A 20,116-nucleotide genomic window follows, 5' to 3' on the forward strand; every position below is an offset into this window, starting at 1 on the left:
GAAAAAGAAAAGGATAAATTCCTACTAGTGTTTGAGTTCAAGAATCTTCGTTGTCATAAGCAGCCATCAAAGCGACTTCTTTAAACTCCAATGTTCTTTCTCTTTTGGACTAGCGTGTGTGTAAGCTTCTTTGTAGAAGAAGACGAAGACACAAGAAGTTGAACAAAATTACTATAAAAATTCAAAATCCCATTACCTATAAAAGCAAGAATGCATCAGGGATGTTTTATTGAGAGGGAGAGCTTCCTTCCTTTCTGTCTGTCTCTCTTTCTTGTTACTATAACAGCTACTTCTACATTTCTCTCTCTTCACAGCCATTGATTTGCTTATCCGTGCAGAATTCGCAGTTCATCCTTTCCTCTTTTTTTTTTTGTATATTTCATACAAACAATACGGTGGAGGGTGGATTCTAACACATGCTCTCGGTGACAATGATAACTTTTTTTAACCACTTGAGCTACAAGTTTTTTGCAATTCCCAGTTCATCCTTAATTTAGGTAACGTACGGAAACACTCTTGTGATTGGTTCATCCTTAATTTATATATATTTCATTTGTCTTTAATTTTGTGATTGGTTAATGAACGACCTGACCAACTTATTAGTGATAGAAAGAGAGATGGCTGAGCAGCAAATTCAACATTTCAGTCACAAGCATCCATTGATATTCAAGAAGGAGCAGAACGACAGTCGCTTGGTTTTTTGCTCAGTGTGCGAGGACCCAGTGCTTGGCTCAAGCTACACTTGCAACCAATGCAGCCCTGCCTTCATTCTCCATAAATCTTGTGCAGATAAACTAACTCGTGAGATACACAACCCGATCCACCCCAAACACCCACTTTGTCTCCACCCACCCCAAAATGGCAACTTCTGTAGTGACTGTAACCAACCATGCAGCGGCTTCATCTACTATTGTCATGTCTGTAAATTCGGAATAGACCTCAAATGCGCTTCAAAGTGGGAAAACTACTGTCATGACCACAAATTCACCGTCCTGAAGAACCGTACTATTAAATTCACTTGTGATGTCTGTGGCAAAGATGGCAACGTCGACTTATACCTCTGTGGCATCTGCCAGCTCATGGTGCATAAGAAATGCTCTTGGCTACCACGCCATGTCAAAATAGGAGACCACAATCACAGACTCAAGCTCACCTGGCGCTTTGAAGACATTTACCCCAAAAAGCAACGTTTCTGCTCCTTTTGCAATAGACACATGGACCAAAGCCGCGCTGTTTATTATTGTCATGAATGTTGCAGTCATGTTGCCCACAATACATGCGCCAAAATAAATGCTCAAATCACTGACGCCACCAAGGAGACCACTCCCGACGACGACCCCCAACATAAGAACAACACCAAACAAAATCAGATCCAGCTGCGCAGATCAACCAAACAAAATCAGAACCAGCTGTTCAGATCAACCAAACAAAGTCAGAACCAGCTGTGCAGATCAACCATTTTAGTCATCAACATCGCTTAACCCTCATCACTGATCATCATGAGGTAGATAAAGATAAAGATAATGATCACCTTGATGATAGAATAAATACTTGTAATGGTTGCATGCGGCCCATCACTACTACAGATGCCTTTTATAGTTGTGCAAGACAAGAAGAGTCGTCATGTCATTTCTTTCTCCACTTAATTTGTGCCCAATTCGATGCAAAGAGGTTTTTGGCACTTCACAGGCACAAGCTCACACTCCTTCCGAGGGCTCCTTCTATTGATGGCGTTTTTAGGTGTTACATATGCAATACTTTCAGCCAAGGCTTCGGATACCACTGTGATAATAGGGGCTGTGACGAATACTTTATCAAGGAGGAAGGCTTCTACCTTGACCTTCACTGCAGTATTCTTTGGGAATATAATAAGTCTCTTAAACATGAGGCACATGATCATGACCTCTACTTCAACATAAAACAGGGTAGTTCTAATCAATGTAAGGGTTGTGGTGCTTCTAAGCAAATTGGTTGGTTCAGTTGTACTATTTTGGCATGCAACTTCAACCTTTGTATTCCATGTGTTAAATTACCTCTCACAGCCCGGCACAGATACGACGATCACCATCTCAAGCTCACCTATAGAGTTACAGACATGCCAGCTGAACATTATTGTGAAATATGCGAAGGAAAACGAAATCCGGAACATTGTGTTATAAAAAATAATAGTTTTTCTCTTTCCGTAAAGCCAAATACAAAATATTTATATTATAAATAACATATAAACAAATTGGAAAGCTTTGAAGGTATAATAAACGGTTAAATTTTTAAAACCTTTTAAAATTCCAACACATTGGTTCTACTCCTGCTCAGATTGCGACTTTCATTGCCATCCTCATTGCATTCTAGGGAGGTATCCGCAAGTCAAGTTAGGGGGAGCTTATAAGCACGACACTCACCCACACCCTGCTACTCTTGTTTATAAGGAAAGGAGTGTCATTCGTTCTGATAAAAGGGAGCACATTCTTGATTGTCAAGCATGTGGTGAACCGTGTGAAGGGTTGGTCTGGGAATGTTCCGAGTGTAATGTCAATATCCACCGAAAAGGTTACTGTAGATCCACTAAAGAAGACAAAAGTGTCTCTGATTTGAATTCTGGTTTAAGGTTAAAGTCTTAAGGTTTTCAAAAATGGATAGAGAGAGAGAGAGAGAGAGAGAGAGATGGCTGAGCAGCAAATTCTACATTTCAGTGACGAGAATCCATTGATGTTCAAGGAAGAGTAGAAGAAGGATAGTCCCTTGGTTTTTTGGTTTAGAGTGTGAGGACCCAGTGCTTGGCCCAAGATACACTTGCAAACAATGTCTTTTGTTTTTTTTTTTTGGTTGTTGCAAACAATGTCTATTTGAATCTATTTTATGTTTGTTTGTTGTGTACACAACAATCTCGGCCATCTCTCTGTCTTAAGTTTGACTCAGGTAAGAAGTACATGCATGTAACTAATGGTGGTCTGACATGAACGATTCTACACACTGGCAACACAAAAACCTCTGATCTTGTTTCTCATAATTTCAACAAAATAATGGAAAATTGGGTAAAAGAGGTATTGAGGACATTTTCGCTAACTCTTTAATAAAAGGGAGAAGGTGAATTTGACCCAAAAAAAAAAGTTGGAACGCATGGGAGCTGCAAAAATCATGCGAAACGACTAAGTTTCTTGGAAATCGGTGTGGTGTTTGCCAAAGAGGCTCTATTGCCCAAGTTAGAGTTTGAGAAATACAGGAGTTCAAGTTATGTGACTTCAAATCATTTAACTCTCAAATAGTTGAAGGCTTTTTGGATATATCATATATGTGTCTTGTCTTATCATAAACTGTCAATTGTCATCGATATATAATCTATTTATGGTAAATTTCGAAGTAACTTATGTTAGAGAAGAAATAAGTGTTGGCAGGTTTCGCAAGTTAACTTTGGATGTCATTTGAGACTATTAATTGGATTCAAACGACTCTAAATTCTAATGTTTTGTTAGGTGAAGTTAATGTCTCTAGTTTGATTCTACATTATTTCAAGTTAATTGGACTGATAAAGAAATTGTGATAATTTTTCAAGTGAACCTCGTTGATGGAACCATGTTTTTGCAGATTTGTAGTTGATTTTGCGGACTAAATAATTATACCAGAAAAAAATGTTAAACATGGATATCTTCTTGTATGCACAATCTTGGTCACCACCTCTTCGCCTCAAGTCATCAGCATATCAACTAATGAAAGCCAAGTCACTGGTGAATGCCAAAGGTATGGTTAGCAACTAGACAAAGACTAAACAAAAGCTTTGGGCTGCGACATGTCTCCTAAAATTTCAGTTCTATATTGCATCAGAATATATTACTAAAAGAAACTGATGTCAAATCCCACAAACTCTGTATAACTGAGGTGTGTATCATCTCTAGCAAGGCTCGGATATAAGTTCCCGACATCTTCTGAGGCGTCGCTCATTTGCGCCATGGATTTTGTTGGCTATGAATGAAGAAAAAAATAAAACCCATGAATTCTAAAATGGATTGGACGAAGAAACACACCCATAGAAAAGAAGGCTGTCAAAAGCGAAACTCATTATTTCAGCCTGTATTCTGATCTGCAAGCTATATGGCACACAATGTGGCGCTTTTAACGTGTGCTATCATATGCCATTCAATTATACTAGCTGCAAACACTACGTACACATACAAAAGCAAAGGAAATGATACAACAGTGCTAAACATTAGTATTTAACATGTTTCTAATCCAAGACACTGGTTTTGACTAGACTCCTACCCGAAGGGCATTTCATTGTTTGCCCTTCTATGCACTTCAACAGCCACAATGCATACCCTTCTCATGGGATAATAGTGGTGTTCCGGTTGCACTAAACCATCTAAAGAGTTCTTCACAATAACCACTGCATGGTATTTCAAAAGTTTGGTCCAAGTGACAAAATGCTTGTAAGTTCTCAATGTGATAGTCCAAGTAAGGAATAACTTTGTCTCGTACAGATTGGAGGCACACGTATGTTCAATTGGCTTGTGTAAGATCAAACCTAAATTGCACATAACATAGGATCCTAAATACACTCGACACAACTGAACATAACATAAGATCCTGAATACACTCGACAAAAGTGAAATTGCTCAGATGCCAGTTTGTTACCTAAGCTTCAGCTTTATTTGGATTACCAAAACAGGTGCACCCATGATATCGTGTTTAGATCCCCTCTGCATGTGTAGATTATTTGATCAACATCATCATTATTTCCAAGGGAATGTAGGGACCAATTTCATTCGGGCACCTAACCCAATCTATTCCTCAAATAGGAACCAAAAAGGGGATGCATATAGATTTCTGTTTTGAAAATGTATGTTTTCCATATTTGTCAGAACATCAGGAGAATGACTATCAATCACGCTTACCTATATATTTTAATCATTCAGCCATAGCCATGTAAAAATTGAAATCCATGACTCTGGCACTGGCAACTTTGAACTCACCTGGTTTTCCCTTGCTGAGTATTTGAGTCTCCTCAATTATCATCTGCTAAACACATCTGTTCACATGTTCATAAGAAGTAATTAGTCTCTGATCTAATCCATTTGCTGTTAGAGAATTCAAGATTATAACATGGAAACCAACTACAAAGGCCATATCTTTAGCTCACATGTTCAAGTAATGCGCAACAAAATCCAGTGAACACTCGTAATCCATTGTGAAGGCCATTATCTCTATTCAAGACCTTCAGTTTCATTTTGTGAGCAGCCTGAATCGAAGCACCAGTGTATTATGCTGGTGGAATTCGGATAATTGGAAAGCATATATACTCCTCCCTCCCCAAATCTATTTTCCTTTTCAGGAAAGAGAAATGAAGAATGAAAAATGAAGGCAACCTCATCTAAGTTCAAGTAAAATGAAGGCTTTCAGAGAAATTTTTTGTAGGGCTAACGAAAATGTCTGTGGCTATTAACAGAAGCAAATAGCATGGCACAAGCGAATATTTCAAAACCTCACAATCAAAATCATCCGTTCGCAAAAGAAAGAACTCAGAATTTATAGAAATGTAAAACATATAATGAAGGCAATTTAAGTAATGATTGGTGAACCAACAAGGCCTTTCTCCGTGCTTCTGATTTATCCATTGATAGCAAAGAAGGTGTGCAACTATCACAACAGCAAAACTGAACTCATTTGCACTGAACACCAGCTTCAGCTGCTCGGTGAGCCATATGCATGAGATGTTGTTTCTTATGCCATTACCCTTTTCAATCTCATTGTTTCTCATAGCCTAATCCTTTTCGTCCCTAATTTTTCTCAAGGAAAAATCTTGGTTCTGTACGTGCAAGGACTCATTCCACTTTACATACAACTGATAATCTGACATTCGAACATAAGCTTTTATTGACGAGTCAATTTTGTATGTGTCGGATTGTAATAGTGATATAAGGATGAATGACTTTTACCATTAAGCATTAAGGGTTCGGTTATGAAACCTTATAAGGAAATTTTTTTTTTTTGAGCAAGCTGGTTTTGATTTTGAAGTTGGATTTTTTTTTTCTTTTTCAAAAACTGGATAAATTCAAGAAAATTAATAGCTAATTGGTTGATTTCATAAAATTTCTTAACTCATTTAAATCACATGACCAGGGTTTTTGGGCTACACATAGCCCATCTACAGCTGGGCCAGGCTTATATAATGAAGGAAACATTTTTGGGCACAAAATAAATAAAGAAACTATGGCTATGTTTGAATCTTCCGTGATTTAAATACCCCTAAAACCACTGAAGAACCAGAGTCGTCACCTGTAGCTTATTTCACTCCGCGCTTCGAGTCTTCCTCCCATTCACGCCACCCTCGCTCGCCATTTCTCCCATTCAACCCATCATCCCATTTCTCCCATATTCAGGTATAACTCTCTCTCTTGATGGTACGTTTCAGTTGATCCCTTTAAAAAATAAAAAAATAAAAAAATTTAGACATTTGATTGTTTTTCCTGGTTTCGTTTTTTATTTTCGAAATAAAGCGCTCTCTCTGTACTAGCTGTTACGTCGTACGTGTCTTACTTCGTATTCAAGTTAGGGTTTTGCCCTCAGTTCAAGTTTCGTTATTTTCTTTGGCGGGCTAGCGTTCTGTGGGTTTTCAATGTGGTTTTCAGTTTTGTATTTTTCGGATTCTATATGATTGTTTCTATGGGTTTTTTAGATGATTCTGATGACTTTATGATCTGGGTTTGACTTTAAGAAAAATATATTTTATTTTAATTTTGATAAATGGGCATCATTCATATATAATTTGTATGCAGGGATATTTAAAAAGTGATTACCAATTAGGGTTTTGAGGTTTCGCATATCAGTTTTGATGGGGTTGGTTTGTCTTGAAAGCTTTTATATATGAAAAAAATTGTTCTGATATGCTCTCTCTCCTGTGCTGTGTTGTTTAGTTTTCTGTTATTTTTCCTTCAGTTTTCTGCTGCTTATTCTGAGCGTATGTCTGATAATGTTGGTGAACAGGGTCTTCATTGCGCATCCAAATGTCTTTTGATCTCAACAACAAACATTCATCAATTATTGGACAATTTTATTTTATGAACCGAGGGAGGCTGTGGTGTTCGCGCAGAATCTTGTTCCGGCACTGGACTTGACCTAGTTATTTTTTGGGAGGGGCGTTGTTTATAATTGTGTTCTTTTTGTAACCTCTGCTTTACTTGCTGTTTACTTTTAAGAGACATTATTTTCTTCGCATATTGTGAGGATTTCTACATTGGAGATTTAAGGCTATTGTTAGATAGTTGAGACTTTACATTTGGATTTTGTGATGAGGAAATCACCGTTGCCTCCTGGTTTCCGGTTTTCTCCAACTGATGTAGAACTTGTACAATATTATTTGAAGAGGAAGGTAATGGGGAAAAGGCTCCATTTTAACTTCATTGCAGAGGTCGACATTCACAAGTATGCTCCTTGGGATCTTCCAGGTATTTGTCATTCTAATTTCTCTTCTTTGTTTTCTTCACTGTCATTGACCTTGTCATTCTAATTAACCTTGGCTTTCCTTATTTGTCTCATGTAGTTTCTGATTGTGTTGTGCCTTTTATTTTCAGAAAAATCTTGTTGGCAAGGTGATCTAAAATGGTACTTCTTTTGTCCGACATCAAGGAAGTATCCAACTGGGGCTAGGGTGAAACGTGCCAACGAATGCGGTTACTGGAAGGCCACGGGAAAGGACAGATCTGTTCTTTACAATGGTGAAGTTTCCGGGTGGATAAAAACGTTGATCTTTCATAGAGGTCGAGCTCCAAAAGGAGAGAGAACAGATTGGGTTATGCATGAGTATAGGCTTGAAGCTAAGAACCTGGCTGATAGTGATGTGCTCCAGGTAAATGACACTCTTCCTCTCACTATTTTGTATTCTTCTTTGGTTTTAATAAAATTAGTCCCACACTCTGAAACGATTTAGTATTATACTCTCCTTCTGTAAAGCTTGTTATTCTTTAATGTTTCATATGATTAGAATTTTTTCATGCTGCTGAATTGGACTGATAATTTTAGTTTTCCTTACTTCATACAATTTGTTAGTAGCTTTTCATGGCTAGTGGGATGTTGATTAAGTTTTGTGGCTTTTTGATGTTGCAGGACTCGTATGTGATCTGTATGATTTTCCAAAAAGATGGGCCAGGGCCTAGAAATGGTGCAGAATATGGTGCACCCTTTAAAGAGGAAGACTGGACTGATGATGAGGCTGAAATTTGTTCAGAAGCAGTCCCACATGCAAATATGCCTGAGCCAAACCTTGTGGTGCCGAGCAACTATAATAGTTCCATCATCACTAGCACACATTCCCCGGAGGGTATACACATAGGTCCTTCATCTGAATCGTGCATATCAGATGCTTTACCACCTTCTTGCAATGTTCTCCAATTGGTTTCCAGTAATCATGTTACAATGGAGAAGCCTCATGTTTCCAATGATGATATTCTGTCAATGTTGAATTGCTTTACTGAAGGAAGCACTTCCTTAATGAAAGAAAATGACAAAAATGAGGTGTGTAATTCTTCCCTCTCTTTTTTCTATGTAGTATATATCATTCCTGATAATAGCAAAGTGGAAATGCATCATAATCTAATTGAGATAGGTTTATGTTGTGACACTTTGCTCATGCCATAGCTTTCCAATGCATATGTGCTAATGCGGCACAATAGAGTTGGGTTAAATTTCGGTGAACATAAGTAATTTGTATTTTACTTTTGTCATTGATGTCATCCAGGTTGTTGAAAGAGACAAATTAGCCTTTTTTTTCCCTGATGAGGGTCTTGGCTCTGCAACTTCAGTGCATCTGTACTTTGCCTTATTTCCTCTCGCTCTCTCTCTCTCTCTCTCTCTCTCTCTCTCTCTCTCTCTATTTCTCTTGGTCTCCTTCATCAACCTAATTGGTTCCTTATTCTAATTTCATACTGCTTTTGCTGATGTTTGGTGCTTCTCTTACTGTTATTTTTTGTTTTTACTTGTCAATTGATGGAGGGTAAATCTCCCTACTCTTTATTCATGGAGAAATGATATGTAATTATCCTCTGCCGATGGGGAGATCTCCCTCCTTGTTTTTTCATTAAGTAATGATCTTTTGCTGCCTATATTTGCCTATAGCTATAATGATAATGTGTGGAAGCTGGGACTACGGACTCAGTGTTAATAATTATAGTGCAAATGTTATTTCTTGAAGCTAGAGCTTCAAACTAGATGGCGTAACTTGAGAAGTTGATGGTATTGAACTTTAATTTTGAAATTTTCATTTTATGCTGGATCCTTTTGGATGATCTTATATGCACCTATAAGAACATGAGTACACATAAATTACGGAAGTAATAGAAATATATTACTTTCGTAAGTACATTAGTACACAAATTATATTGCAAATGTTCTTTAAACTTCTAAGGTATGCTAATGTAAAACTTCTTCACGGTTTGCAGGAGCTTGGTAATGTTATTCCTTCTGGAAATGCTTGTGCTACACCTCATGTCAATAGTGATGATATTTATGAAGATTTAGGAGACTTGGGCAAGCTGGCTAGAGTGAGTGAAGATGGTTATAATTTCTCCACGGTGCATAATTCAGTCTGTGCTCCGGCTCAAATGCTGCTAGGTGACAATGACCAATTCTTGGAGCTGGATGATCTTGGTAGATCCGTTGAATTGCCATGATTCGACATATACTCAGCCTCTGCTCAGTCAGCCATGTACTTCGATGGGAGAGAACTGAAATTATTATTGCTGACTTTCAGAAGCTCACCTTACTAGACACAACGTTGACTTAATCATTGCACATTCTTTTTCATTGTTTGAAACGGAACAGAATTAAAAATTGTGGTGCCATATTGTATTACAATGCATTTTTCATTTTATGTCTATAATCTTCTACGAGGGTTACGCTTAAACTATGCTTGCGTTGTGTACTTGCGCAGTGTTTTGTTTTTTGGGGTCGATATCGTTTGAGGTTGTGACTTGGCTTACGTCCACTGCATTTTTTTCTTTGTAATTTGGATGCATAGTAAGAAAAAACAGGAAAATAAGGTCAGAGTTAATTACAAGTAAACCTACAACTACGAGGTTACAATCTCAATGGCAAAGCCAAAGCTAATTTCCAATCTCTCCCTCCGATGCTCACTGTGTTGGGCCAAAACTGATGTCCTGTAGAAGTGTCACAATCAAATGTAAATTTTCCATCGATGAATGATTCTTCGTACAAGTGATTATTGATATGAATGATCCTTCATAGAAGTGATTATTGACTAATCTAAAATCACTCTTAAATGTTTTTAAAATAGTTGTATAGAGAAGAGACTCCAGAAACATGATTATTAGACACGAGCCTCCAGGTATCGTGGACTTGGACCACGATCCGGGACAATCAATCGCTCAACACTAGGCCTAGAACTCGATCTTGGACCTTGAGTCCCAAACGCTATCACTTACCCTAGGATAGAAACTCGAGCGGACCCAACCTTGAGATTTAGATTCCAAGAGCGTTGAGCCCAAACCCAAATAATAGATTGATATTTCATTTCTCGTTGATTTGCATTATTATTATTTTTCCTTTTTCAGCCATTAGTTCCAGGAAAACATATTTATCCCAAAAAATATATATATATATATATATCTATATAAAAGCGAAAAATAAACAGGAGTGGAAATTTCATTTTTATGTTTTGGGCTTTGCCCTGAACTTCGAACAATCGCAGGCAGTCGAAATCGACGCTACTCGTCAGGTAGGGACCACAGAGTCTACGCTGGACTCTCACAGTGGCCTCAGTAAGCTTGTCCAGGTAACCCCATAGAGACTAACTTGTACCTGGTATTGGTAGACATGTTTTGTATTTGCAGGCATGCTTTATTGTTTTCCTGCTTCTAATTCGTTTAACTTGTTTGTGGGTATTGATGCTTATTTTCTTGGTTGGTTCCAAATATTATCACTTCCAAGATCAGTGTTTTATTGCAATTTCGATCGCTTTCTGTAGCTATGAATTGGACAGTAAATAAATTGGTACCCAAAGGAAAAAAAAGAGTAGTTGCATGCTCAATATATGTAGTGATTCATGGCTTCATAGTTCATGCTTGGATTTCTAAGGTTGAATTAAACATTTGAGCTATAACCCCTTTTCGTGTAGTTGGTTGGCAGTGTTATACGATTTGCAAATTCAGTTTTTTGTTGTTGTTGGGGTAGTAGAGGGTATGTTTTCGGTTTCCTTTTCAGAAGAACAAGATCCATGCGTCTGAAATTTGTAGATGGTAGCTGTGGTGGAACTTGGGATCTACTTTCAACTTTCAAGTTGAGATTTAGAATGGTTAATAGTTAATTGTCTTAGCCACTAGTCAGTAGACAGTGAACATGAATGCCACATTATATTAGAATAGGAAGCAATGTTTCCAGTTGACCAGGGAACACAAGGGCACCCACACCATACAAAAATAATTCATGCATGATGGTGTGCAAGGTCTCTTACACTATGACATTGACAGACACGACAATACTATGTTGCTATAAATGTGCCAAAATTGGAATCCAAAGCACATGTATTCAGAAAAGGAAAGACGAGATTTTTCATGTGGATGATGATATGCATGATAATTGCGCCTACAAATTTGATCATTAATCGGCAAAGGTAGCTGGTAAATGGAGCCCATGGACACAGACAGTAGTCTCTAGTCATTTTCCTTTACTGGATCATGTGAATTGGATTCTAAGTTGTGCATTGATATAGGCTTAGATGCCCTTTACCTGCTGGCTTTGAGTTTGAGGAGGTTTCAGATGTGCTCAAGATACCATCACCTATCTGGTTGCATAAGAAACGGAAACACAAGTGGGACCGTGTAAATTTTGAGGGAGACAGAGAGGTAGGTAAAGTTTTGATATTCCAGAAATGATCAGCTAGAATAAACAATGAGGACACCGTATATGTGATTCTGCATGTGTTGAGGCCCATTTTTAGTTATTTGAAGAACTGGTAATGTCGTGGGTTGTCATAACACTAGAATACACTCTTCTTGTTCTTTGATGAAGTGGAATGGAGTTTATGTGGTAAGGGGTGGGAGCAAATCTAGTATGGTGCATTCATACCGCATCTGCTGTGGAGCTATTATAAATGAATTAAGTTGGCAGAATCCGCTAGAATTTATTTATGGTAGGTATCTGTATTTGTAGTACTTTATTATTATTATTATTATTATTTCAGAAGGAGGTGGGGGAGGTGTTTCAGATTTATTGCCCATGTATCAAGTTAAACCCTTGTTGAGGGAGGACCTAAACATTGCTATTGTTAGATATATTTTTTAAAAATTTCTGCACTTATAAGGAATCAATGTAATATGATTTTCTTCTGCAAAATTAGGGGGTACTTCCAAGTAATAGTTCGAAAAATTTTATATGTTAATTGTTGGACTAATACAATTCCTCTTTTATTTGGCTTATAATTTGAATTACTCTCTTTTCTTGTTTGGTAAGTACATCACATGTAGAGGAATGCTTCTTTGATATTACTTCAGTTCGTTTTTCACGATCTGTTTTCCATCTTGTCTTATTGGTGCTTGAGAGGTTATTTGGAAGAGAGAGATGGGGGTGAAGGTGAGGGATTGTGGCAAGCTGTTCAACTTTTTGTAGAACTTATTAGAAGCTCTAAAGAAAATATGGAGGAGCAAAAGGCATATAATAAAGAGAACTTCTGCACGTTAACGTGGCCGACGATGGTCTTGTTTCAATGAAGCTCTGGAGGTTGGTTTTCAGGATGGACAGAGAAATCATGTATTCCCATTTCCATCAACAAGAGAAGTAAAGGAAATTGATGGGTTTCTTTATGAGGGATTTAATAATATAGGAATTTTTCTGTCCACTTAAATAGGTTTTGCAACAAGAGCATGCCTCTTTCATATTTTTCTGAATAGAGTTGCTATAAGGCTCACCAGAAAGGTCTTTGCATCTTGGAGGATAAGGTTCTGTTGTCAGAAGGAATGTCACTGGCCCCATCAATTTCAGTAGTTGTGCTATTAAAGGCTTTAACAAGGGTGACCTGTATTAGTAAATGACTTACCTAGTAGTTTCTTTTATGAAATTCATTCAGGCTGGTAAGATTTAGGTACAGATCTGCTTAGATATTAAATTGAGTCATATTTGTACTTACTGGACCTTCCTAATCAGGTTTAATCTGCAAATGTTGAAATCTGCGGATGATTAAATACTAAACTGCCTTGCATCTATGTTTCATCCCAAGTGGATTGCAGGATTCTTCCATGGAGGTTTTTTTTATTTTTTATTTTTAAAAGCTTCTGTAAATTGTCATTACCCCATTTGATTCATCTTCTCATATGTCTAACCTAATAGTAATTGACACCTACTACTAGCTTAACCCTCTGCAATGTGTACCTTGCAGGCTTGCACATGTGTTAGAATTTTGTAGCAGTTTCTGTTCCTGCCACAGGAAACCATGCTTTTAAATAATGTATAAATCCCAAAATTATTATGAATTCTTACAACCAGATCTCAAGCTACATAAAAGAAAGAATTGAAGAAAGTTTCACTATGGAAGAGCTCCATCAACATTTGGGAGAACTTCGATGATATATGCTAATGACTTTTCTGTATATAAATAATGCAAAAACACCCCAAATTCAAATCCATGCTCCCTTCACTCTATCCATTCCATCAGTCTCGCCTGCTTGCCAATGGAACCACCTCTGCCAGAGGAGTCGACAGAGGTGTTGGGATTGGAGATGTTCTGCAGACGGGACAGGTGGGATGCAGCCGCAGCCACGGATCAACACACTTGAGGTGGAAGAGGTGTTTACAATCCGGCAGTAGACGGAGTGTATCGGTGCCCTTGTAATCAGCAAGACATATGGAGCAGCAGGAGGCAGTGGAGTCTGTCTTTTGGAGCTTGGCCTCAGAGTAAAGCATCTTCGGGTAGCTCTCAATGGTGCTGTCATCAAGTCCTATATCAACAACAAAGTTTTGCAGGTCAGGTGGATCAAGGATGTTGTTGTTCCTGTGTGTCGCCGGGGCAGGCGGCTGCTGAGTTCTGGTGCAGAAGTAGGAAGCAAGGGTGATGGTTGTGATGAGCAGGAGGATGCCAACTGAGACACCAATGCCATAACCAAAGCCACCAATGTTGTTGGAACCAAGGAAGCCACCAGAGTCACTTGTGTTGTTCATGATCTCTCACCTCCTTGAAAAAGAAAAGCCAAGCAGGTGGGATTGTGATGGAAGAAGTTGCATATGATAGAAGCTGTTTTGGTTTGGTCAGCCATGGCTCAATGACAAAAGAGTTGGTTATTTGGGGAATTCAAGTTTTGTGAAGTCAACTGCTGGATGAGGTGGAGAGAGAGAGAGAGTATTGGTGGAGTTTTAATTAAGGGAAGATGTAGTTGGTCCTAAGTAAAGAGAGAGAGAGAGAGAGAGAGAGAGAGATAACATGTGATTACATTATGGTTTTTCTGTACGTTTGATTATGTTATGTGTCTGCAAGTTTTTGAAGGTCAACGTTTCTGGTTTTACCTGTTGTCTTTTATGGGTAACGTCTTTCTTTCAAGTAAGCATCTGTATTTCCTATATAATTGATGAAGTAATTTTTTAATTAATTATATCTCTTTTCTCTATCAACTCACAACAAATCATCATCTGTATATCTGATGCATTTAATTTAATTTAATTTTTTAAAATTTTCTATCTCAATAGGCGTGTAACGCACGTTCCATACATTGCAAGGTTAGTTGGTGTTTACTGCTAATATATTTTAAGGCTGATTTTATGTGGCCACAACAAGTTGATCATAAACAGCTATGTAGCCTCATAGGTAACGCATTTTCTTCTTCTGTCTCTGCCAAGATATGAATTGGAAGTTAGCATTTGTTTACTTGTTTTTATTGGTATGAGCCTTGTCATTTAACAAAAACAAATTATCTGGGTTCATCATGTGTGTGGTTGGTCCTCTTCAATGGATGCAACTGTTTGTTTTTTTAAATTTCATTTTCGGTACAGGATGCAATTGGTTCTTTATATATATGGGTGGTAGCATTTCGAATCATTCCCCTACTTTTTTTGGGTGCTTTTCTTTGTACCTATTATGAATTATGAAATTGGATGTGGATTCATTGAAAGGCAGGCCGAAGCTACCATATTAGTTTCACGAAAGATACTTTGAAGGAAAATCACAAAATCACGAAGCTACCATATTAGTTTCACGAAAGACACTCCGAAGGAAAATTACAAAACCAAATACAAGTATGTGATAGACGCAGGTTAGTACTTGTTGGAATAGGGAAATCCAAAAAATTACCCAAACTATGTCAAACCCGTCGAGAAAAAGAACAATCAATACACAACTACAAGCATCTAAAGGAAGCAACCCATGAAGTTCTATAAACATCATTCAAAAGAAATATACCGAGTCAAATGAGCTATAACTTTATGTTCAAAGAAAATGTGTCTCGGTCATATATTACACCAAACATAATTTCTCTAAAAAGCTATAGGTTATTTGACAAATTTATAATTTCAAATACCTAAGACCAAAAACGCATAAAACAAGAAAATTAGATACCTTTTTGGACATTGCTTCTTGTTTTTTTTAGAAGACATCATTCTTTCTTGTAAATTATAGATTTAACACATATAAAAAGATATTTCATTAAAAAAATACAAAAAATAAATTTATATACACGTATTAAAATGTGATTGACAGGAAAGTAAGAGTTCCTATTTATAAAAGGACATAAATATTTTCTCTTTTTTCGTTGATTGAATATCCACTTAACCTTTTATTTTTGATCTAAAGCAATTGATGTTTCATGTTCATGTTTAAGGTTTTGGGCCGTGGCAAAAATTCTTTATTTTGGATGCCCAATTTAGAAGTGTAATCTAATCCCAATCAACAAACAGATCCAACGGTTGCTATTCAATCTCAGTTTCCTCCTACCGCTGGATCTCACGTCTCCAACTCCGCGTCCACTCAAGCACAACTCAACAAACAAGTCATCTCCTCTATCCACCAAAAACTCCCAATCGCCGAATCAACCATGGCGGTTGTTGGCCCATGGACGACGAGGAGCTTGATCATCGCGATAATGATGATGACCACGACGGTGCGTTTAATTGACGGCAGCAACAACAACCACGTGTACTCTCCGTGCGCGGACACGAAGGTGGAGAGGTCCGACGGGTTCACCTTCGGGATTGCCTTCGCATCCAGGGACTCCTTCTTCCGAAACGGCAGCGTTCAGCTGTCTCCCTGCGACTCCAGACTCTCTCTCTCCAACGGCAATTCCCAGATCTCCGTTTTCCGCCCCAAGGTTGACGAGATCTCTCTCCTCTCTGTCAACTCCTCCTCCTTCACTGCGGTTCGTTCTCTCTCCTCTTATTTCATTCTCTTTTCTAATTTTTTTCTTTCTCAATTGTTGGTTTTAAAGTGCTTTGTTTAGTAAGATGAAAATTGCAATTTTATATTTATTTTGCTTTAGAAGTTTGCAACATCAGACGAATTGAAACTTGAACACCCTCCCAATATCAAATTTAGATTAAAGTTTCAAACTTTACTTAAAAAATTTCTGGTTTTTTATTAGATGTGTTGAGTTTTGGCATGTTTTGAATTCAATCCAATTGATTATAATTTTTGGGTTTTTGAATAATTACCAGGATTCTTATGGCTATATGGTTGCATTTGCTGGGAGAAAATATGCTGCAAGGTCCATTCCTGCTTTTGTTGCCAATGCTACCTACACTGTCACCAGCTTTACCCTTGTAAGTAAATACAGTCGAATTCGAATTGAACTTGGAACTGGAATTGGAATTTTTTTCTTTCTAGTCATTGTGATTCTTGGTTTAAGCTTATATGGTTGAAGTGAGTGAGATTTGTGTTATGCAGGTTCTTGAGTTCAACAAGGGGAGGCTGCAGAACCTGTATTGGAAAAGGGATGGGTGCTCCAAATGTTCAGGGAGCACCGGCCTTGTTTGCCTCAACAATCAGGACTGTGCATTCAAGACCTCCAGCTGCAAAACCCATGGAGGCTCTGTGGACTGCAGCCTTGGGATCCAATTGGCATTTTCCGGCACAGACAAGCACCTTTCAGTGCTTAACTCATGGTATGAAGTGGAAAACCTCAGGCAGTACTCACTCTATGGTCTTTATTCAAATTTGAAGGGCTCTCTCACTAGCCAGTTTGACAAGATTTTCTGATGTAGACTTTTGTTCTTAGAGTGTTGTAATTTTCTTACTACATAGATCCACCCCAGTAGGTTTCATCATTTACTTATTTGTGTTTCAGATTCAGACAAATATTTGTTGTAAATTTATTAACTTCGAGGATCATTTTGTGATTGCTGAAAAGAGATATCAATGTTATTACATGTGTGTTCTGCCTGTTTGTGACACCCAACTTTTTGGTTGTCTGGTTTGGAATTGTTAGTGTATTCATGGTTCAATTTGCAAAATTGCTTCTTCAGAATTTGCCAAATTAGTATTAATCAGTCTTTTTTATGTACTAAACCATAAAATGATTGATATTGCAACTAAAATAAAATTATAATATAAGAATATGTGATTAAGCACCTACTACTTTAGGGTATGCCCAAAAAACCAACTCAGCTGTTTTGTCAGTTGAGCAACCCGCACCGAAGGCGCGGTGCATTAGAACCATAACAATGTTAAAATACATAATTTAATTCTAAAATTTCACATATTAAGATCTCAAATTAATTTCTCAAAAAATCTTGAATTACAAATATTTTAAAACAATAAGGATCAGTTCATTGACTGATTTTAGTCTCTCCCAATATCTCAATTTTTGTAGTTGCAAATTTGTTGAAACATGCTTTTAGGTTTACCAAAAAAATCCTTATTTATCTCATTTTAAAACTGTGATACCCACGTATATATGGTTTTCACATGACTGGGACCACACATGTTATGTTCTGTATGAACAAAAATTGTGTTCGTATGAGATTAATGATCAATGTATCAATTATAAAAGGAAAAATATTTAATTGTGACATTAACCATAAAGATGGCAAACCTGTCCTGTCATAATGATGTTAAAGCGATCGTAGAAAAATTAATCCCTTTTTTTTTTTTTTTTTTTTTTTGGAGGTCCTTTCCTATTGAAAGGGGAAATAGCATATTAAACTCACACACACAACACGGATTCTAGGACTCGAACCCAGGACCTTGCCTGAGGGAGTAAATACTCCAAACCACTACACTAGTGGGTCCTTTGCAAAAAAAAAATAAAAAATAATCCCTTTAAATTAAGGTTTGTTGACTTATTTGATAATTTGAAAAGGCTTATTTGTTACTTTAATAATTTATGCCCAAACATACTTTTTAATTAAATTATTGCAATGTTATGGAAAAGAATGAAAACATATGAAAAATATCCATGTATTTATTAGTTGAAAAGGAAAAAAAAAAATATTTTAAAAACATTTCAAAGTAGATTTTGTTTTTCCAAAGCAAAATTAAATGTTTTGAAGAGCCAATGTTAACTTACTAGTCTAAAAGAGAGAGAGAGAGAGAGAGAGAGAGAGAGAGAGAGAGAGAGAGAGAGAGAGAGAGAGAGAGAGGTGGCAGCTTTGATGACTGAGTTTGACAAGGCTGTTGGAGAGCGTTTTAATTATGTGGCTCACCTATTTTAGCATTTCAAAGTTGTTGAAGAGGCTGTTGGATATGCTCTTATTTTCTATTGTGAGAGGCCCAAAGTATGGGCATGTAAGGACAAAGAATACCAATGAGCTAAGCACCCACCATGATTGCTTTTTGTTGTATGGTTTTGTAAAGACTATTAGTTGTAAATAGGGGTGTAAGTTGGATTGGAAATTACATTTAGATTCGAAAATTTCCGAATATGGCGAGTCCAAATCAATTTCAACATATGAAAGTTCCAAAATCCGAAAACTCCAAACAAAATTGGATTGGCATTGGAAAGTATTTCAAGATTCCAAAAATTCCAAATTCCGAAATATATTGAGGGTTCAAGCTTAGACTATATATAATGACTAGTTTCATATTGAATTTGATATGAATTAATGACCAAATAGACATAGACAAGCTATTTCATAATGGATAACAACATATAGTTGATAGCATATAATAGTTTTTTGAGCTTTTTCATATGATTTTTCAATTTTGAGCCAATTTTAAACTTTCAAATTGGTAGTCATGTTTAGAATTTTCAATGAGTTTCTGAAACTTCCCAAAAAGAAATCGAAATACGTAAGTTTCGAAATTTTCCAATAATTCCAAAAACTTTGAGATTTCCGAATTGGAATGGATGTTAAAATTCCGAAATTCTTTGGAACGGAATTGGAAAAGAATTTTCATTCCAAATTTTTTTGGAATGGAATTGGAATCCCCTAATTCTGATTCAATCTATCCAAAAATCAGCCATGGTTGTAAAAAACTTATAGCTAAGACGATTAAGAGTATTTCTCAAATCGCAACGGTTTGAGTTCAATATCCTTCCCTAAGAAGAAAAATTGTAGGCTTAAATGCTAAAAATGGTCCTTGTGTTTTACAATGTTGGCCAATTTAGTCCATGTGTTTTCAATTTGGCCAATTTAATCCTTGTGTTTAGAACCGTTAGCTAATGTTGTCCATTCTGTTAATTTTTTGTTAAAATAATTTAAAACTATTTAAATATTAATTTAAAAAAAACATAACTATTTTAATACAAAAAAATAAATAAGAACTATAAAATAAAAAAACACCACATCTAACAGCCACCACCACCAATCATGAGAATGTGAAGGTAAAAAGTCACACATTAAAAAGTTGATAAACCTAGCAAGGGCTTATAAGGAGTTGGGATACTCCCCTTATTGCCAATTGATTTTGGGATGGAACCTCAACTTTCTTTATGGTATCAGAGGCAGGGTAGTCCATGTGTGAAAGCTCAACAGCCACATGTGCTCCACGTCATCTAATAAGTGTTGTTCATGTGCTAGACTTGAAAATTCGCCACACATGAGGGGCAGGGAGAAAAAGAAGGGAGGGGGGGGGGGGGGGGGGGAAAAATTGGGTGGGTTTTTTAAAATATTAAGGGAAAAAGTCCCCAATTTAAAAATTGAAAAACCTAACAAAATTTTTAAAGGAGTTGGGGTACCCCCCCCCACCCCCCCCCCCCCT

The 20,116-nt window shown here is 37.1% G+C and overlaps 3 protein-coding genes and 1 pseudogene across 6 annotated transcripts; 3 read left to right on the forward strand and 1 right to left on the reverse strand.

Moving 5' to 3' along the window:
- Positions 216 to 1,576, forward strand: LOC18769778. Of its 3 annotated transcripts, none has more exons than XM_020569423.1 (2): positions 216 to 497; positions 604 to 1,576. In XM_020569423.1, the coding sequence occupies exon 2, from the start codon at positions 618 to 620 to the stop codon at positions 1,479 to 1,481; it is 864 nt and encodes a 287-aa protein (XP_020425012.1). In that variant the 5' UTR covers positions 216 to 497; positions 604 to 617; the 3' UTR covers positions 1,482 to 1,576. The 3 variants fall into 3 exon arrangements, with proteins under 3 accessions (XP_020425012.1, XP_020425013.1, XP_020425014.1); XM_020569424.1 differs by having other exon boundaries at positions 610 to 1,576; XM_020569425.1 differs by having other exon boundaries at positions 614 to 1,576.
- LOC18769015 lies at positions 5,886 to 9,892 on the forward strand (annotated as a pseudogene). Its single transcript, XR_002272741.1, has 5 exons — positions 5,886 to 6,371; positions 6,976 to 7,436; positions 7,563 to 7,837; positions 8,095 to 8,502; positions 9,426 to 9,892. The product of XR_002272741.1 is annotated as an NAC domain-containing protein 82 (transcript).
- On the reverse strand, positions 13,434 to 14,608 carry LOC18771695 (RING-H2 finger protein ATL70). Its single transcript, XM_007202610.2, has one exon. It carries the CDS (start codon positions 14,152 to 14,154, stop codon positions 13,648 to 13,650), a length of 507 nt encoding a protein of 168 aa, XP_007202672.1. The 5' UTR covers positions 14,155 to 14,608; the 3' UTR covers positions 13,434 to 13,647.
- Positions 15,858 to 17,372, forward strand: LOC18769717. Its single transcript, XM_007202425.2, has 3 exons — positions 15,858 to 16,337; positions 16,633 to 16,737; positions 16,862 to 17,372. The coding sequence occupies exons 1-3, from the start codon at positions 16,017 to 16,019 to the stop codon at positions 17,171 to 17,173; spliced, it is 738 nt and encodes a 245-aa protein (XP_007202487.1). The 5' UTR covers positions 15,858 to 16,016; the 3' UTR covers positions 17,174 to 17,372.

This window comes from Prunus persica, chromosome G7 (assembly GCF_000346465.2).
Source record: "Prunus persica cultivar Lovell chromosome G7, Prunus_persica_NCBIv2, whole genome shotgun sequence".
In the NCBI taxonomy this organism is placed as follows: Eukaryota; Viridiplantae; Streptophyta; class Magnoliopsida; order Rosales; family Rosaceae; genus Prunus; species Prunus persica.

Excerpts from the sequence above, each read along its gene's own strand:
- LOC18769778 (XM_020569423.1), top strand. The coding sequence starts at position 618 with ATGGCTGAGCAGCAAATTCAACATTTCAGTCACAAGCATCCATTGATA.
- LOC18771695 (XM_007202610.2), bottom strand. The coding sequence starts at position 14,154 with ATGAACAACACAAGTGACTCTGGTGGCTTCCTTGGTTCCAACAACATT.
- LOC18769717 (XM_007202425.2), top strand. The coding sequence starts at position 16,017 with ATGGCGGTTGTTGGCCCATGGACGACGAGGAGCTTGATCATCGCGATA. Across the intron at positions 16,338-16,632 it reads ACTCCTCCTCCTTCACTGCG|GATTCTTATGGCTATATGGT; the intron begins GTTCGTTCTCTC and ends AATAATTACCAG. Across the intron at positions 16,738-16,861 it reads CTGTCACCAGCTTTACCCTT|GTTCTTGAGTTCAACAAGGG; the intron begins GTAAGTAAATAC and ends TGTGTTATGCAG.